General features: G+C 48.1%; 1 protein-coding gene across 1 annotated transcript in view; it reads right to left on the minus strand.

Moving 5' to 3' along the window:
• Tll2 (tolloid like 2) overlaps positions 1–14,669 on the minus strand; it is a 106,145-nt gene that overhangs the window by 58,703 nt on the left and 32,773 nt on the right. The window contains exon 3 of the mRNA XM_021633070.2: positions 631–705. Coding sequence (XP_021488745.1) covers positions 631–705 — 75 coding nt within the window. The remainder of the gene's footprint in view (positions 1–630; positions 706–14,669) is intronic.

Below are 14,669 nucleotides of genomic sequence, written 5' to 3' on the forward strand. Positions count from 1 at the left end.
CCTATCCCAGATCTACTCTCCTTTCTTGCCTCATGGACCCTTCCTTTCTCTGACACACACAGTTCCTTGAATCTTGTCATCCCTCTTCTCAGGCCTTTAACTTACACACCAACTACCAGAGAAAAAAGCCAAACCCAGAAGGCAGAGTTCTCCAGCAGTCTCCAACCAATAGATCCTGCCTTTCTGCCAGCAAGACAGCGCCCCATACCCAATTTCCACCCACCCCTAGAGAGACAGCTTTCCATATCCAATTCCCCCAGCAAGGCAGCTTTGTATACCCCATCTCCCCCCCCCCCCATGCAGCCTCCCCCACTTCCACCAAAGGGAATACTTCCCTGTGCCCACTGCTTGGCCATGCACATGCCAGCTAGCTGCTGACACAGAGGTCCAGGGTTCAGAAAAGGCACCCAAAGCTGGGTTTGGGTTGTGATGGTACCAACTGATAGGTACAGGGAGTGATGATAAAGGTCTGAACAAGATGCCACATTGTCGGTACCTAACACCACTAGACAGTACATTTTGAAATGGTTAAAGTGCTCGATTTAGGTTGTTTATCAAGTTTTGCCACAGTTTGAAAGCAAAATGAAATGAAAGGTCCGCAGAGGCCTGGTGGGGCCTCACATACATTACCCTTTCTTGCTGCTTGGATGCTGGTATTGGAGGCTGGAGCATTTGGCCACCTTGCAGATGGCTCCTCAAGCCCACCTGAAGGAGCACAAAAAAAAAAAAAAAAAGAGGGTTAAGGACACACGTTTCAGCAGTGCTGAGAGAGCAAACCTTGCCACTGGGTGACAATCAAAGCAGCAAGGATTTGGCCAACTATCTAAGGTTTATTGGGTCAACAAATGCTTGTTTTATTTTAATAACCACTGATAAGTTAGTAAGACTACCATCTTCCTTCATCAGTCAAGGATGCTCAGAATGGAATTCGTAGAGTCCATGGGGAATCCCAGGTCAGTTCCTTATCCTGGAGAAGATGAGTGAATTCACAGAGGAGTTCAGAGTCAGGTGCATGCAGGTGGAGCACAGCATGGCCACTGAACTCCAGATGGAACTCTCACTGCACTGTGCTGTTCTGGGCTTTCTTCCTCTCTGTGTTCTGGTTTCCCCACAGAGAGACTCTTCTGCAGAAAACTGCTGAATTTTCTCTATAAACTGGACTCTGTAGACACCATACAGCAAGGGCAGTGAGGATCAAATGTGTTTGTGGGGAGCCATGTCTAGCCACCCTGTCAGCATTCACCTCACACAGAAGATATGAATCCCCAAGTCCTAACTGGCCCTCCTGTGCGCTGGGTACAATGCCAGGACCGCAGATTGAGCCACAAACAAGGAAGACAGGGTCCCTGCCTCAACACTAGCACTGGATAAAATGGTGGAGGAGCTAACTGCAGGTTCTGGAGATGAAACTCGGCATGTGCTGACAGGAGAAATGGAGCTTCTTATGGGAGAGTGAGAGGGTCATCAATGGATGCTGGGTAGGGAACCAGGAGATGCAGTGACCATGAGACCATACCAAAGCCTCCAAAGAAGAAGCTATTGACCAACAAGAAGGCATTTCTTGCATTGGTTGAGAAACCTGAAGCCTGCAAAGCAACCTTCCCTAGCCCCTCTGCCCCCATTAGAACACTCTGGGCTAGGTGCCGTATAACCCCACCTTACAGAAGCGAAGGCTGAGGTGCATGCTAACCAGCCCAGGGCGGCCTGCCTCAGCACATGGCCTCCTGGTCAAAAACCTAACCTGTGCGGCCACTGCCTGATAAAGGCTTACATTGGCACCACACTGCACAACGGATAGCCTGTATCCAGGTCCACACAGTGACGGCAGCGCGTGGCCCTTCACCGACTCCTGCGTGGCAGGCTGCCTCATCCACCGCTGTGACTCAGGGAGGGCCTGCAGCTGCCCTGGCCTCCTGTAGAGAAAGGGCCCCAACACCAGGAGGAGACGGGAGACTCCCTGCACCCTGGCCGGCTGGCCAGCTCGGAATGTGTTCACACAGCCCCTGCAGCTGCCGGGGTCTGCACTGCCAGCTCCCGGCCCTCGGGTATTCCAGTTGCGATATCATTTCCTCTCGGGCTAAAGGTCAGGGGAAATCCTGACGGAATGAAGTCGTGCTGCAGCACAGGAATGTGCCATCTGCAGTGAGAGGGGGGCGGGTCTCCGCCAGACTCCGGTTCCAGCTCAGCCTCCGCCCCAGAGGCTGCGCAACTGCTGCCGAGAACCTGGGCGTTAGCATCTTCCGTCTGTCAAATGGGCTGCTGCGGGGACCAAATGAGGTAATGGGTTTATTTAGGTATGTGTTCATTCAGGAACTATGCATCCGACACCTGCTATGTGCCAGATTCTGTTACTACTGCCGGGGAGGTGACCTCAGGAAATTATATTCTGATGGAGGGGAAAAAGGAGCAAACAGAAGTGGAGGATTTAAGCTGGCTGCTGGTGGTTAACTATGACAGGAAGAAAAAGGCAGATTCTAGGGCGTCATGTCATGTAGGAAAGAAGAGCAGAAGTCTGAAGAGAGACAGCGCCTATAGATATCTGACAAAGAGCATTCCAAACGGTGGAAATAGCAGGTGCAAAGGCCCTGGGGTGGGCATGTGCTCAGCAGCAGTGAGCTGGGTATGCCAGGAATGGAATGAAAAGGACAGAGAGTGGCAGCGTGGCTGTCAGAACAACTAGTGACCAGCTGCAAGACCAGCTAGTATGGGGCCCTGTAGGCATTCTCTGGACTTCATCTTTTATTTTGAGCATCCTACATAGGATTCAGGAAACATGCAACTGCATCTGCTTTTTGCATAGCAGGAGCTGTTAACATTGGACACAAGGAAGGCAGGAGAGCTGAGGTTTAAACTAAGCATTTATAGCAGTGGGGTCCCAGCATAGATACCAGCTCCTTTCATCCAGTTCAGCTTCCCAAAAGTGAAGCGAGGAGGGGAACAGGAAGAAAGATCTGTAAGTTATGTCCGGACACAGCCCTGGTTCAGATGAGCTAGAGGTTATGATGGAGGCATTTGGGGCGGCGGTAGAGGCTGGGGCTGTGGTGAAGGCTGAGCCTGATGGCGGCAGCCAGATGACACTGGGGTCTACAGCAGGTGGAGGAGTCAGGTAGAGCTCTCTGGTTCCTTTGGCTCTCTGATGCTGGGGCCTGGGATGGGCGAAAAGCTTTAGAGTTGGGAGAAACACACAGGTGGACATGTCTGAAAGAATCCATGCTAACTGAAACGCCAGTGATGGTGGCAGCCACAAACTAAGGAGACATCCTCCAGCTCCTTGTATGCTTTGTATATTTTTGTTGTTGTTGTTGTTTGAGACAGGATTTCTCTGTGTAGCCCTGGCTGTTCTTGAACTCACCCTGTAGACGAGGCCGGCCTTGAACTCAGAGACCTGCCTCTGCCTCCCAAGTGCTGGGATTTAAGGACATGCTCCATCACTGCCCAGCTGACCTCGTTTGATATTCTTGACAACTCACCCCTTTCCTTCCAATCTCACTAAGAGCTGAAGATGTCCAGTCAGGGTTAGGCCCAACAGAACTCCAGAAAAAGCTGTGTCACCCTGAAATGAAGAAAACGGTTCCTTGACAGGTGGGGCTCAGGCTGAGACTGCAGCTGTAAGTGCTGGAGAAGAAGAAAGACAGGAGCTGGGCCGCTGACTCAGTCAGTAAGGTGCTTCTCCTGCAAGCACCAGGAACTGAGTTTACCCCAGAATCCATGTGAGAAAGCGTGACGGCAAGCTAACCCTGCACTGAGGGAGCTGAGGGGGGCGATCCTGGAGGCTCACTGGACGGCCAGTCTAACCTACTTGGCAAGCTCCAAGCATGTGAGAGAGACTGTCTCAAAGGACAAAAAAAGGATAGTGTCTGAGGAACCCCACCTCAGCTTGTTCTCTGGCCTCCATATACATATGAACACACATGAACATGCAAACATACATACACAAATAAGCAAACCAAAAACAGAAGCAAGCTGATGCAGACTCAGGGCAAGTAGGTCCGGTTATACTATCGGGTATATTCTTCCTAAGGAATTGACTGCAAGACAAAAAAGGAGTGTGTATGTGTGGGTATATGTGTATGTGTGTGCGTGTGTATACACATACATACACACATATACATACATATGCACAGGTATGTATACACATACACACACACAAATATATCTCATTCACACATTTGGCCGTTGTTTAATTACCTCTTCAGTGTAACAATATGCAAAGCCTTGTAAATTTCATTAGTCACAGGGGTTTATTCAAACTGTCTCCTTTGCATAAGAAACCCAGGCTTACAGCTGGTCTCTGGGAAAGAAAGCCCTCCAGGCCTTGAAAAGAGAGCTTGGCCTGTCCAAACTCTCTCTGAAACACAGCGGAGGTCAACGGCCCGTGATGCACGGGGCCAGACTGAAATGTCTCTAACCAGCATCTGCAATTCAATCCCACAGTTTCCTTTATGGAGCAATTCACTGAATTCCAAGTTGTTCTTTTTTCTAATTCACCATATAATTCACCTCCCAAGTTCAATTAAGAAGCAATCTGTTAGCAACTTCAGGAGCAAGCTGCTTTTCTTTGGGAAAGTCCAATTCTCTTCCGCTCTCCACAAAAAGTACCTTAATTACATGCATCATAGTAGACACTGGTGTACACACAACGCCCTTTCACCATAATTAATGAAATATCAGCGATACACATCCAGGCAGGAAGAAACAGGCTCCTTCAAACCCCAAGGTGGTGCTGCCTTGTTTCATAAATCAATATTGCCCATTTGAATAATAGTGACTATGAATATTCATTAATATGGAAATGCATAAACAAAACTTTAATTATTCCTTCTAGCCTTCATTCTTAAAGCATAACATTACTTGATCCCTAGTTTTCTTAAACACAATAGCTACTGTTCTTAACTGCAGATTATTTTAGGGTGCCCCTTTAGATAATTATAGTAGAAAATGCCTTTGATTTACTTTAAGCGAAAGAAGGAAGAAGAAGAAAAAAAAAAGCACAAGATCCTAGAAACCAGTTTACCAGCAGCCCATTCACCTCAGAAAATCTTGTTGGGCACCTGCCTTGGGCAGCACAGGGTGCAGGCTCCTGCCCGCATGGCCTGCCTTCATGGTGCCTGAGTTCTAATGGATTATCGGAAACAATGAGCTCACTTCGGGGAGGGATTACGCACTTTGAAAAAACTGTAGCTGAATTTTATGAAAGATGGTAGGTGGTGTGTGAGCCGAGACTTAAGTGAAGAGAGGGGACACCTATGTGCAAACAGTAACAAAGACCCCAAACTTCAAGTCAAAGTCCTGAGAAGGACAGAAGAACACGTGGCTGGAACTGGGGCTCGGTGCCAACCTGTTAGGGATAACACTGGGCTAACACTGGGGGCACCTCACTGTCTTGTCCAATGGTCCATTAACATACAGCAGTCCTCCAGAGAAGTGATGCTATGCCCCTTTTGCCTAAGAGAAAATTGAGGTTTGTAATACACGAACCAGTAATTGGATTGTATTCCCATTCCAAGGTTGGCTTGTTGGAGTCCAGAAACCATACCTGACTGCATGCCCTCACCCTCACCAGGATATATGTGCCTAAGCCACGCCCCAGACAAGGCCCAGTGGGTATACAACTCCATCAAAAACTAGCAAAACACAACTGCTGCACTGAGGCTTTAAGTACTCATCAGGGAAAAAAAGGCAAAGCCCCTTTAAAAGGCCGATCCAAGAACAAACAAGGCGATCACTATGGTGATCAATGTGTGATCTTGAGCAATCCCATGCCAAGTAGCTTTCAAATTCCAAATGCTACAGAAGGGAAAGGGAAAATGAGTTAAAAGATCATTGCCAGATTTTGTTAATGAAATGATTTAATCCTGGCAAGGGAATAATGACAGGAATTCTGCTACAGTTCCGGTAGAAGAGAAACATAAACCAGTAGCTTTTTGTAAGTTTATTAAGACACGTCAAGGTCTTCTGAAACAGGCAATGATATGTCTTCAAGGTGTCTGCGCTGAGGAATGAATAGTCAGGAGGACAAGGGTTGCTCATCTCAACCTTAAAAATAGATCGTAGCATCCATTGAGGAGTGCCATCCATTCTGCTTTCTGGCTGTAGCATCTCCCGAGTTCATGAAACAATCATGAAACAACAAATAAAGCAGGAGAGAGCCGCATAATTCAAACAGCATCTGGTCCTGACCGAATTCTGTAATCAGTGGAGACACAGAAGAAAACTTTACCTAAAACTCTAGAGAGCCGTAATAATTAACATTTAAATTCCGGATTTAAAAGTTAATTTAAATGGTTCCGATTTTCATAGGGGAGTGCTAAGATGAATTACAATACAGTGGAACAATCTGTAACCTTTTAAACTAGTTCAGATATTTCCTGAATGGAAAAATATCATCATGTAAGATAAAAATGTGAAATGAAAACACAAACAACAGGTTAGGAAATAATGCCCAGTATAATAATTCAGATAGAATCCAGCATGATCCCACAGACTCGTAAAAAGCCCAACCATGACTGGAAAAGGCCTCAGTGACCACTGTGGAAGTCTCTGTTTGGTGATTTTGAAACGAGCTTTCTGTTCTTAAATGCTTTTTATAACTTTCAAATTTTAACCCCTATGTTGCTTTTATAATAGAAAAATAGTCATTTTTAAAAGAACTCCATTGCTTTCTGGCAAGGAAGGAACATAGTTGTGTTTATGCAGATGGGAAAGGTGTAGGCCACCTTCCATTCCCTCCCCGCCCCACTCTTCTCTCTCATTACTGGAGGAAACAAGGCGTCCATACCTCGGCAGGAAGGCATCTCATTGGTGGGATCCGGAGAGAACACGGCAGCACCCTCTCAGGTTTGTCAAGACCCAACCCTCTTTTCTAAGTTCATAGGCACACTTTGATGAAACCTAGAATTTGTTCCTGTACCTACACAGAGCATCATGGGAGTCTATTTTTGAGACAGGACATCACTCTATAGCCCAGGATTAAATGGAATGCACTACATAGCCCAGGCTGGTCTCAAACTTATGGTGATTCTGATCTTCCTTCCACAGCCCCCTAAGTGTTGGGATCCCAGGCCGGAATCACTGCCTATTGGTGGCCTTTTATGTTGGGGGACCATCGAATCATGCCATTGTGAGCCCTTCTTTTTCAAGGACTACCAGGCCACATAGCCATTTTGCTTGGTATTGAGCCTCATCTTGGATGGCATAGCTGTATGCTTCTGTTACCTGATTGGTGGATGAGTTAACACAGACCCTTTGCTTAGGCTTCCTTCACACTCTTAGCTTTCCCCGGCCCCTTGTCTCATACTCACCCTGGCTATGCCTTCTTGGCTGTACCCACTATCCTATGCTGTGTAAAAACTACCCTTCTTTGCAGGGTTGTTGTGTAAATTAAGAGAGATAATGTACACAGTGTGCAGAATGACACCTGGCACACAGCCAGCACTCGCTGAATGGGCTTCTATAGCTTTCAGTGGGGTGCTAAGGACGAACCCAGGGCTTTGTACATACTAGGCAAATGCTCTAGTGTCAAGCTACTATGACTATGACAAAACCATCATCGGTATCATTGACTCTCAAACTCTTCTTGAAAGCTGGAGGAGCAGAACTGGATGGAACAGCCAGCTACAGAGGCAGGACATTTCATACTTGAAGCATCTCAAGCCAACATAAAAGCTCAGGTTCTCCTGAAGACAGTTAACAAAGTCAAGTCAGACTGAGAAACTCTTGCTGGTGCTGCGATCATTGAAACGAAGGCCTCTCCCTGTAACTGGCACAGTAGCTAAAGCTGCTCCACATGGTGCTTGTCTATAACAGTGGCTAGGGAGGTAGAAGATAACAAAAGCAAAAGGTAGACTTTAAGAAAAGACCCTAGAGGCCAAGTTCTGTGTAGGCATCCTGTTACCCCTGAAAAAAATGGCACCAAGTGGCCAAGATTCCCTATGTAGTTTTCAAACTGTAGGCTAGAACTCAGAGAGGTAACATCTGTGTCTGTTGGGCACTTTGCTAGGTACTGTAGTCCTACATGTGTTTTCTCATTTGCTTCTTGGCACAGTCGTATGAGGTAGGCGCTATTGCTGGCTTTCGCTTAACTGAAAATTGAGATTTCAAACACCTCAGCATTGCCTGCAGACACAGCTCAGGTCAAGAGGCAAGCCCAGGGGCAGCCCTAGTCCTTCCTGCTTCCCCTGGTGGTTTTCGTACTCTAGGGCTAGGGATGCCAATCTTGACCACACACAGCCAATGCCTCAATGAAAGAGATAGGAAAATCCCCACTCCCCGGGCAGCTAGAAGATAAACGGGTCCTGTTCACAGCAAGCGCTCTTTGAGTTTATCTCAGGGTGGGAGCTGGAGGGTCGGGGGAGCCTTGTATAGTGTGAGATATGAGATCCCCAAGCGATAGAGCCAGGACACCAAAGAAGGGGAAACTGGAAAAGGGGGGCAGGGAGAAGAAAAGCAGATGACAGATGGAACCTGACACTCAAGAGAAGTTGTCCACTATAGGTTACGCTCTGTCTCCCTGGGGGACCCTACCGGAGGCTGCCTCAGGACAAGGGCAGAGCTCTCAGCCTCCAAACCAGGGATCAAACTAGGCAACCACGAAGACTGAGAAGGTCATTCCTCAGGAATAGAGAATGGTTCCCTCTGGTCCCCTCTTCACTCACACCTCCAGAGCCATACAGGACACCCCCACCATGGCCAGGAGCCACCACTTGCTTTGATTCAAGCCAGTTGAAGTGATTGGCCAGCTCCTGTTGTGTAGGAGACACAGCTGTGGAGCAGACATAACCCAGAGTTAGGAAGAAGAGGAAGAGCAACCTGGGGAAGGAACTCTGGTTGCCAACCTGGAAGTCCAGGGTGGGGGTGGGGGTATGACTTCCTAGGAATGTCACTGGAAAGCAAGAAGGGGTTTAAGTGCCAGGAAAGGAGGGTCTGGCAGGATAGGATGCAGAAGTAAAGTAGAATGTCAAGTTTCATAGCACAGCAATCGGCCTGAGTGATCTGTGACAGGCACTTAATCTCTCTGAGCCTGTTCTCTCATCATGGAATGGTTATAACAGGATCTAACTTCTTACTTGTCAGTAGCACGTAGGACACTATGTGGAATGTGGCCTCACTGTCATCCTTCAGGTTGCCTTGGAAGACCTCAACTTCTTTTTCTTGATGGTCCTCAGGCCAGGCAAGACCTTGCTGGGACCACATTCTCTGTCTCCTCCAGATGTGGCTTTCCGCAGGCAGTCCTCAGCCCTTACTCACCCTAACTCACCCTGACCCAAGGCTGCCCGGTATACACAGATAGAATGTTAGCCTCATGCTTGAGGTGAGACTTGTTTCACTGAGATGGAGCAAAGCAAAAGAGAGGCACGACAGGACAGAGGAAGTGTGTCCACTCTCCCCCACAGAAGTGACCGTTAAGTCTGGGTTCTGCGAAGCCCCAGGGGGAAACTGCTACTCCTTTATGGTACTTTGATGGGGAGATCTTTATATTGACTTCCAGAAGCTTCTGAGAATTGTTTATGAAGAAGGAGTGGCTGGGGTGACAGCAGTGGGGAAATCAGTCCCAAGGACCTTGTGACTGACAGGAAAACAGCAAGAGAGTAGCAGGAACCATAGTGCACTGAGAATGCAGAAGGATAAAGCAGGGTATGGTGGGAAATGTGTGGGCATCTGCAGGCTTCCTGAGAAGGGCTCGTTGAGCCTGAGGCAAAGGCAGGTTGAAATGGGAAGAGGAAAGAAGGGATTCAGACCATCCAGGCATTGCTATGGAGGAAAGTAATCTTAGACCTCACTGAGTCTGATCCCACCCACCTACCCAACTTACCTCCCCATCCTCCTCCCCACCTGCCAGCTTTCCACCCTGAACAGTGTGCGTCCTGGGCTGTTCAGTCTTTCTGCCCAGTTCCCTCCTCCGTAAGTTTGTTTGGGCTTGTGATATCTTCCCCACTGCACCCCAAACAAAGCCCTCCAGGAGCTCCTCAGCCTCTTTCAGGAAGCCATGCCCCTCCTCTGTGCTTCAGCCACACCTCTCTCATGGCACTGTTCTCACTTGCCGTTCAGCAAGCTTCCACAGTACCTCACGCACATAAGTAGGTGGGGATGCACTCCTTCAAATGAGCATGTGGAGGTCAGAGAACTGGCATCAAGTGTCTTCCTCTATTCCTCTCTGCCTTGTTGCCTTGAAACATGGTCTCTCCCTGAACCAGAACTTAACATTTGGCCAGGCTGGCTGACCAGCAAGCTCTCAGAATCTCCCTGTCTCCACATAACAGACCTTTTATGTGGGTACTGGGGATTAAAACCCAGGTCCTCATGCTTGCAAATTAAGTGTTCCTGCCCACCGACTGTCTCCTCTTCCCTGGCCTATGTTCTGTGAGTCATTCCTTACAATGAGGTCCACTCCTTGAGGACCAAGAGAACAGCTTGGACATCTCCAACCACATGGTGGCTTCAGCAAATGCTCAACCTGTCTGTCCATGGGTTAGCAAGCAGGCTCAGTGGGCAAGAGCGCTTATTGCTCTTGCAGAGGACCAAGGTTCCGTCCCCAGCACCCATGTCAAGCAGCTCCCAACCACCTGTACCTCCTGTTCCAGAGCATCAAATGCCCTGGCCTCTGTGGGTGCCTTCATACACACGGGCACATACACAGACATGTGGGCACATGCATATACATACCTAAAAAGAAACCATACACATACACAAATGTATAAACACAAAAGTGTGTCCAGCCCACGTGGACTGAATTGGAATGAACACTATTTACATCCCAACACTGCATTACCACCCCTTAACAGGCAGGAAAGTGAGTCTCGGAGAGGCATAGCCCCTGGCCTGCAGTCACCGGCTGCTGCTCGGAGAGCTGAGAGGTGCTTGATCTCAGCCCTTGCCTCATTGCTCCCTGGTGGTCTCTCAGGAGCAGAGGAGGAGGAAACCTTGGGGCAGTGTGGAGTATGTAGTTGGGTGCTGTTTGCGCTTCAGGAAGAAGATTAATCAATCCACATGATTTGCAATGATGTTCTTCACAGTGGCTGTGAGCACTAAGCTAGTGAAGTGAGCCCTGAGCCCAATTCCTAGGGAGGTGAAAACAGTCTTGTGCACAGCATGGCACTGCCAGCTACATATAATACAGCATGAAGTATTGTGTGTGCTATACTGCTTTGAGTTTCCATCCACTGATGAGTATAGTTCTCCGTGTGTCTCTGCTCAGGCACCTAGTTCGCATTCATCAGCACAGACTCCTCAGCTAGTAATAGTGTAACTTAGGCCTCAGTGCCACTCCCGGGTTTTTCTACAAGGCCCAGCGCAACCTTCTCGGGGTTGGGAGATGCAGGCAATACTTCAGTACCACGACTGGGCATCACACTAAATGGCAAAATCACCAGCAAGAAGCACAGAAGCTCCAAATGAACTAAAAGCAAACAGCCACCCACCCTGCGGGAGCTGACCCAAAGGAGGCCCCCAGGGAACAGGAGCCAATCAGGAAATACAAGAATACAAAAGCCCCCCAAAGAAAGGAAGAGCCCTCTCCTGAGAGCTGGAGGTGCTCAGGGCTGCGTGGTGGGAACTGGGAACAGGCCAGACAGACGCCTTCTCAACAGAGGCTGTGGGAGTGTGAACAGGCATTGCTCAAGCTGCCCTGCACGGCTGCCTTGTAAAGGGGACCGGTAACAGACGGTGCTCTACTGCTCACGAGCACAGGTCAACTAGAGCGATGAGCAAAGAGGCCACTGGGGAATATATCCAACAAGTAAAGGTGCCCTGAGAGGCCAGTCCCTGGGCAGTGCCCAGTCCTGTGCTATAACATCTATACTGTCCACTTCGGAGAGAAGACAGATCTATAATGCACGCTTAAATAACGAAATAGAAAATGTTTCTGTGTGGACAAAGTGCAAACAAATAAACCTCTAAGCCAACTTGTATAGTTGAATTCTGAACTGAACCCTGAGCTTGAACTTGGAGGAGTAGAAAAACTGCCAAGACATGGGGACTAGGACTTTCTCATTGCGCAGCTAGAGCTATGCTGTGCTCTTTGCAGAGATGCCCAGTAAAGAGTTACAGGCATCTCAAAGGGCAAGCCCCATGTACTAAATCATAGAAAGAGTAATAAGTGTTCAGGAAATTAAAGAATTCGAGAAAGGAAATAGACCCAAGCCAACTTTCAGGCAGGAGTATCACAGGTTCAAGACCATGCTGGACTACATGGTGTACATGTGCACAAGAAATAGAGAGATAGACAGAGACAGACAGACAAAGCATGCATGAGAGAGACAGGCAGATACACACAGAGAGACAGACAAGACAAACAGAGACAGAGAGCAAGCAAGAGAGAGACAGACACATACAGTGAGAGAGAGAAAGAGAAAGAGAAACAGACAAAGAGAGACAGAAATACAGAGAGACAGAGACATTAGAAGACAGAGGTTACCATAAGTGATGCTGTGGGCATTGGCATGTCAGTGAAATGTTGCAGAGATATTAATACTCACCATCCCATGCATTCACTGGAACAAGAAAAGCCTAGTCTGGTGCCACAACCCAAAAAAGAAGGGACCTTGACCAGCATTAGGGGACTTGCATTAAGGGCTATGACTGTGCCTCCTCCTTCCTGGCTCAGTGTGCAGGCTCAAGTGACTAAAGCCAGGGACCAGGCAGGTGACGCATGAGGGTGTCAAAAGAAGATTCGGAAGTGATGGGGACTTGTAGCCACTCAGTGAGAACCTGCTCCTGCTCGGCTCAGTTGTCGTTACGCAACCCACGGATTGTGGCCGCGTGGACTCTGGACCAGTGTGACTGGATCTTCCAGCTCTTCAAAACAAGCCAGTGTTTTGGGGTTTTTTTTTTTTTTATGAGAAATCTGATTTTTAAATGTTGGCAGTAAATTTTGAAAATGTAAGCACTACAAAACAAACAACACACATCTGCAGACCAGATTTGGTTGGGGAGTGCTGACAGCTTGGGACCTCTGGGATGGAGGGCGGAGGCGACAGTCACGCCTGTAGGCAATGTAACGGCAGGCCAGAAGCGAGACCCTGGGCTGTAGTTGCTGAGGTCTGGGAGTGAAAAGGTGTTTAGAGAGCACAGAGGTAGAGAGCGAGGGGCACGGAAGCAAAGTCCGGCTCTTTCCTCAGTATTTGTAGACAAATAAGTGTCATTAAAGGGGACCAGAGAGGCAAGATGACCACAGCAGAGTGTGATTATCTGCTACCTTCTCTCTGGATCCCCTTGGGAACTACAGAAATGATGATATACCAATCTTGGTATAAACAGTCTTGTAAGTACCACAGCTTGGTCCAGGCCATCAATTACCTTGAGCAGGCAGGCAAAAACCCTCATCCTAAACTCACGCCGGCAGACCCGCCTGCCACCCAAAGCAATGTCCTAACTCCCTCAGTCTCAGGGGCTTAATTCCTGTCCCTTTGTGGGAAGCAGCCTGGGCTTTCTTTGGCCCTTCTGTCTGGCCCATCGGTGTAGTTTTCACAAGCTCCCAACCTTTGGGAGCCCTCTGGGCAGTCTTTATAAGGTGCCATTTCAGATGCAATTTAAACAGATTGTTTTGAAGTTCCATGAAGCATCAGATGAAGGAGAACCCACGATATTGTGGTGTTTCAGGCTGCTCCAGGAGCAGCAGGAGCCGCATGGACAGTCCTCACAGCATTCAAGCGGTTTACCAAAGAGACCCCAAGTGACTCGTTCCTGGTTCCCAGGAGTCCAACCATCCATCTCATAGATAAAGGAAATCCAGAGTCCTAAGGTGTCCCCGAAGCCTGCTCTGTCCCAGGGAACTCCAAGGCTGTGACACCGGTTTTGTCAAAAGCCTGCTTCACCTGTCACCATGCCCAGAAGAACATGCTAGCTTGGCAGCTGTGTGTGTGCCAAGGGACAGTTTCCGCTGGTCACAAGGAGCAACTAACTGGAGAGAGGCAAAGAGAAAGATTCAGATACACGGGGCCACACTGAAGAGAGAGAGAAAATGGCAACTGAGAAAGTGCTAGAGAGGTGGAGCAAGGCGGGGCCTGTAATCCCAGCACTGAGTCAGGGGGATGGCAAGTTTGAAGTCAACCTGGCTGCACAGTTAGACCCTATATCAAAATCAAACAAATATTTAAGGAGTGATACTTCATTTTTACCAAAAAGATTTACCTCAGCATTCTTTTAGGTCAGAGAAAACAGTGGGTTGTTTTGTTCTGTTTTCCCTAGCTAGATCACTGATGTATGTTATTCCTAGCTAGACCACTGATCCTGAACATATTTATTGGGGGGGGGGGGGGTACATCAGTAGAATAACTTTCTAGCAGGGCTACTTGATTTATTCAGTTTAGAAATCTTTTTAAGTTAAGAATGCCATCAGTACAACAAAAGCACATGCACAGTTAAAGGAAAGGTAGACTCAGATTAAGAAAGACCAGAGGACAGTGTTTGAGGCACTATAGTGTTTGCCAATATTGCTTTGTTTCTGCATCTGACTGTCCATCCTCATTGTCAGCCTAGGCTTAGTTTTAGCATCAGTTGTATATGTGTCTGTATGATATGTGCAGATAATGTGTACATATGATGATGTGTACATGAAGCATGTGTGCATGTGAATGAAGACACATGTCACAGCACATGTAGAGGTCAGAGGACAACGTTAGCTGTAGGTCATCTCCTTCCACCTTATTGGAGACAATTCTCTTGGTTGTTCA

The sequence above is a fragment of the Meriones unguiculatus genome, chromosome 1 (genome assembly GCF_030254825.1).
Source record: "Meriones unguiculatus strain TT.TT164.6M chromosome 1, Bangor_MerUng_6.1, whole genome shotgun sequence".
Lineage (NCBI taxonomy): Eukaryota > Metazoa > Chordata > Mammalia > Rodentia > Muridae > Meriones > Meriones unguiculatus.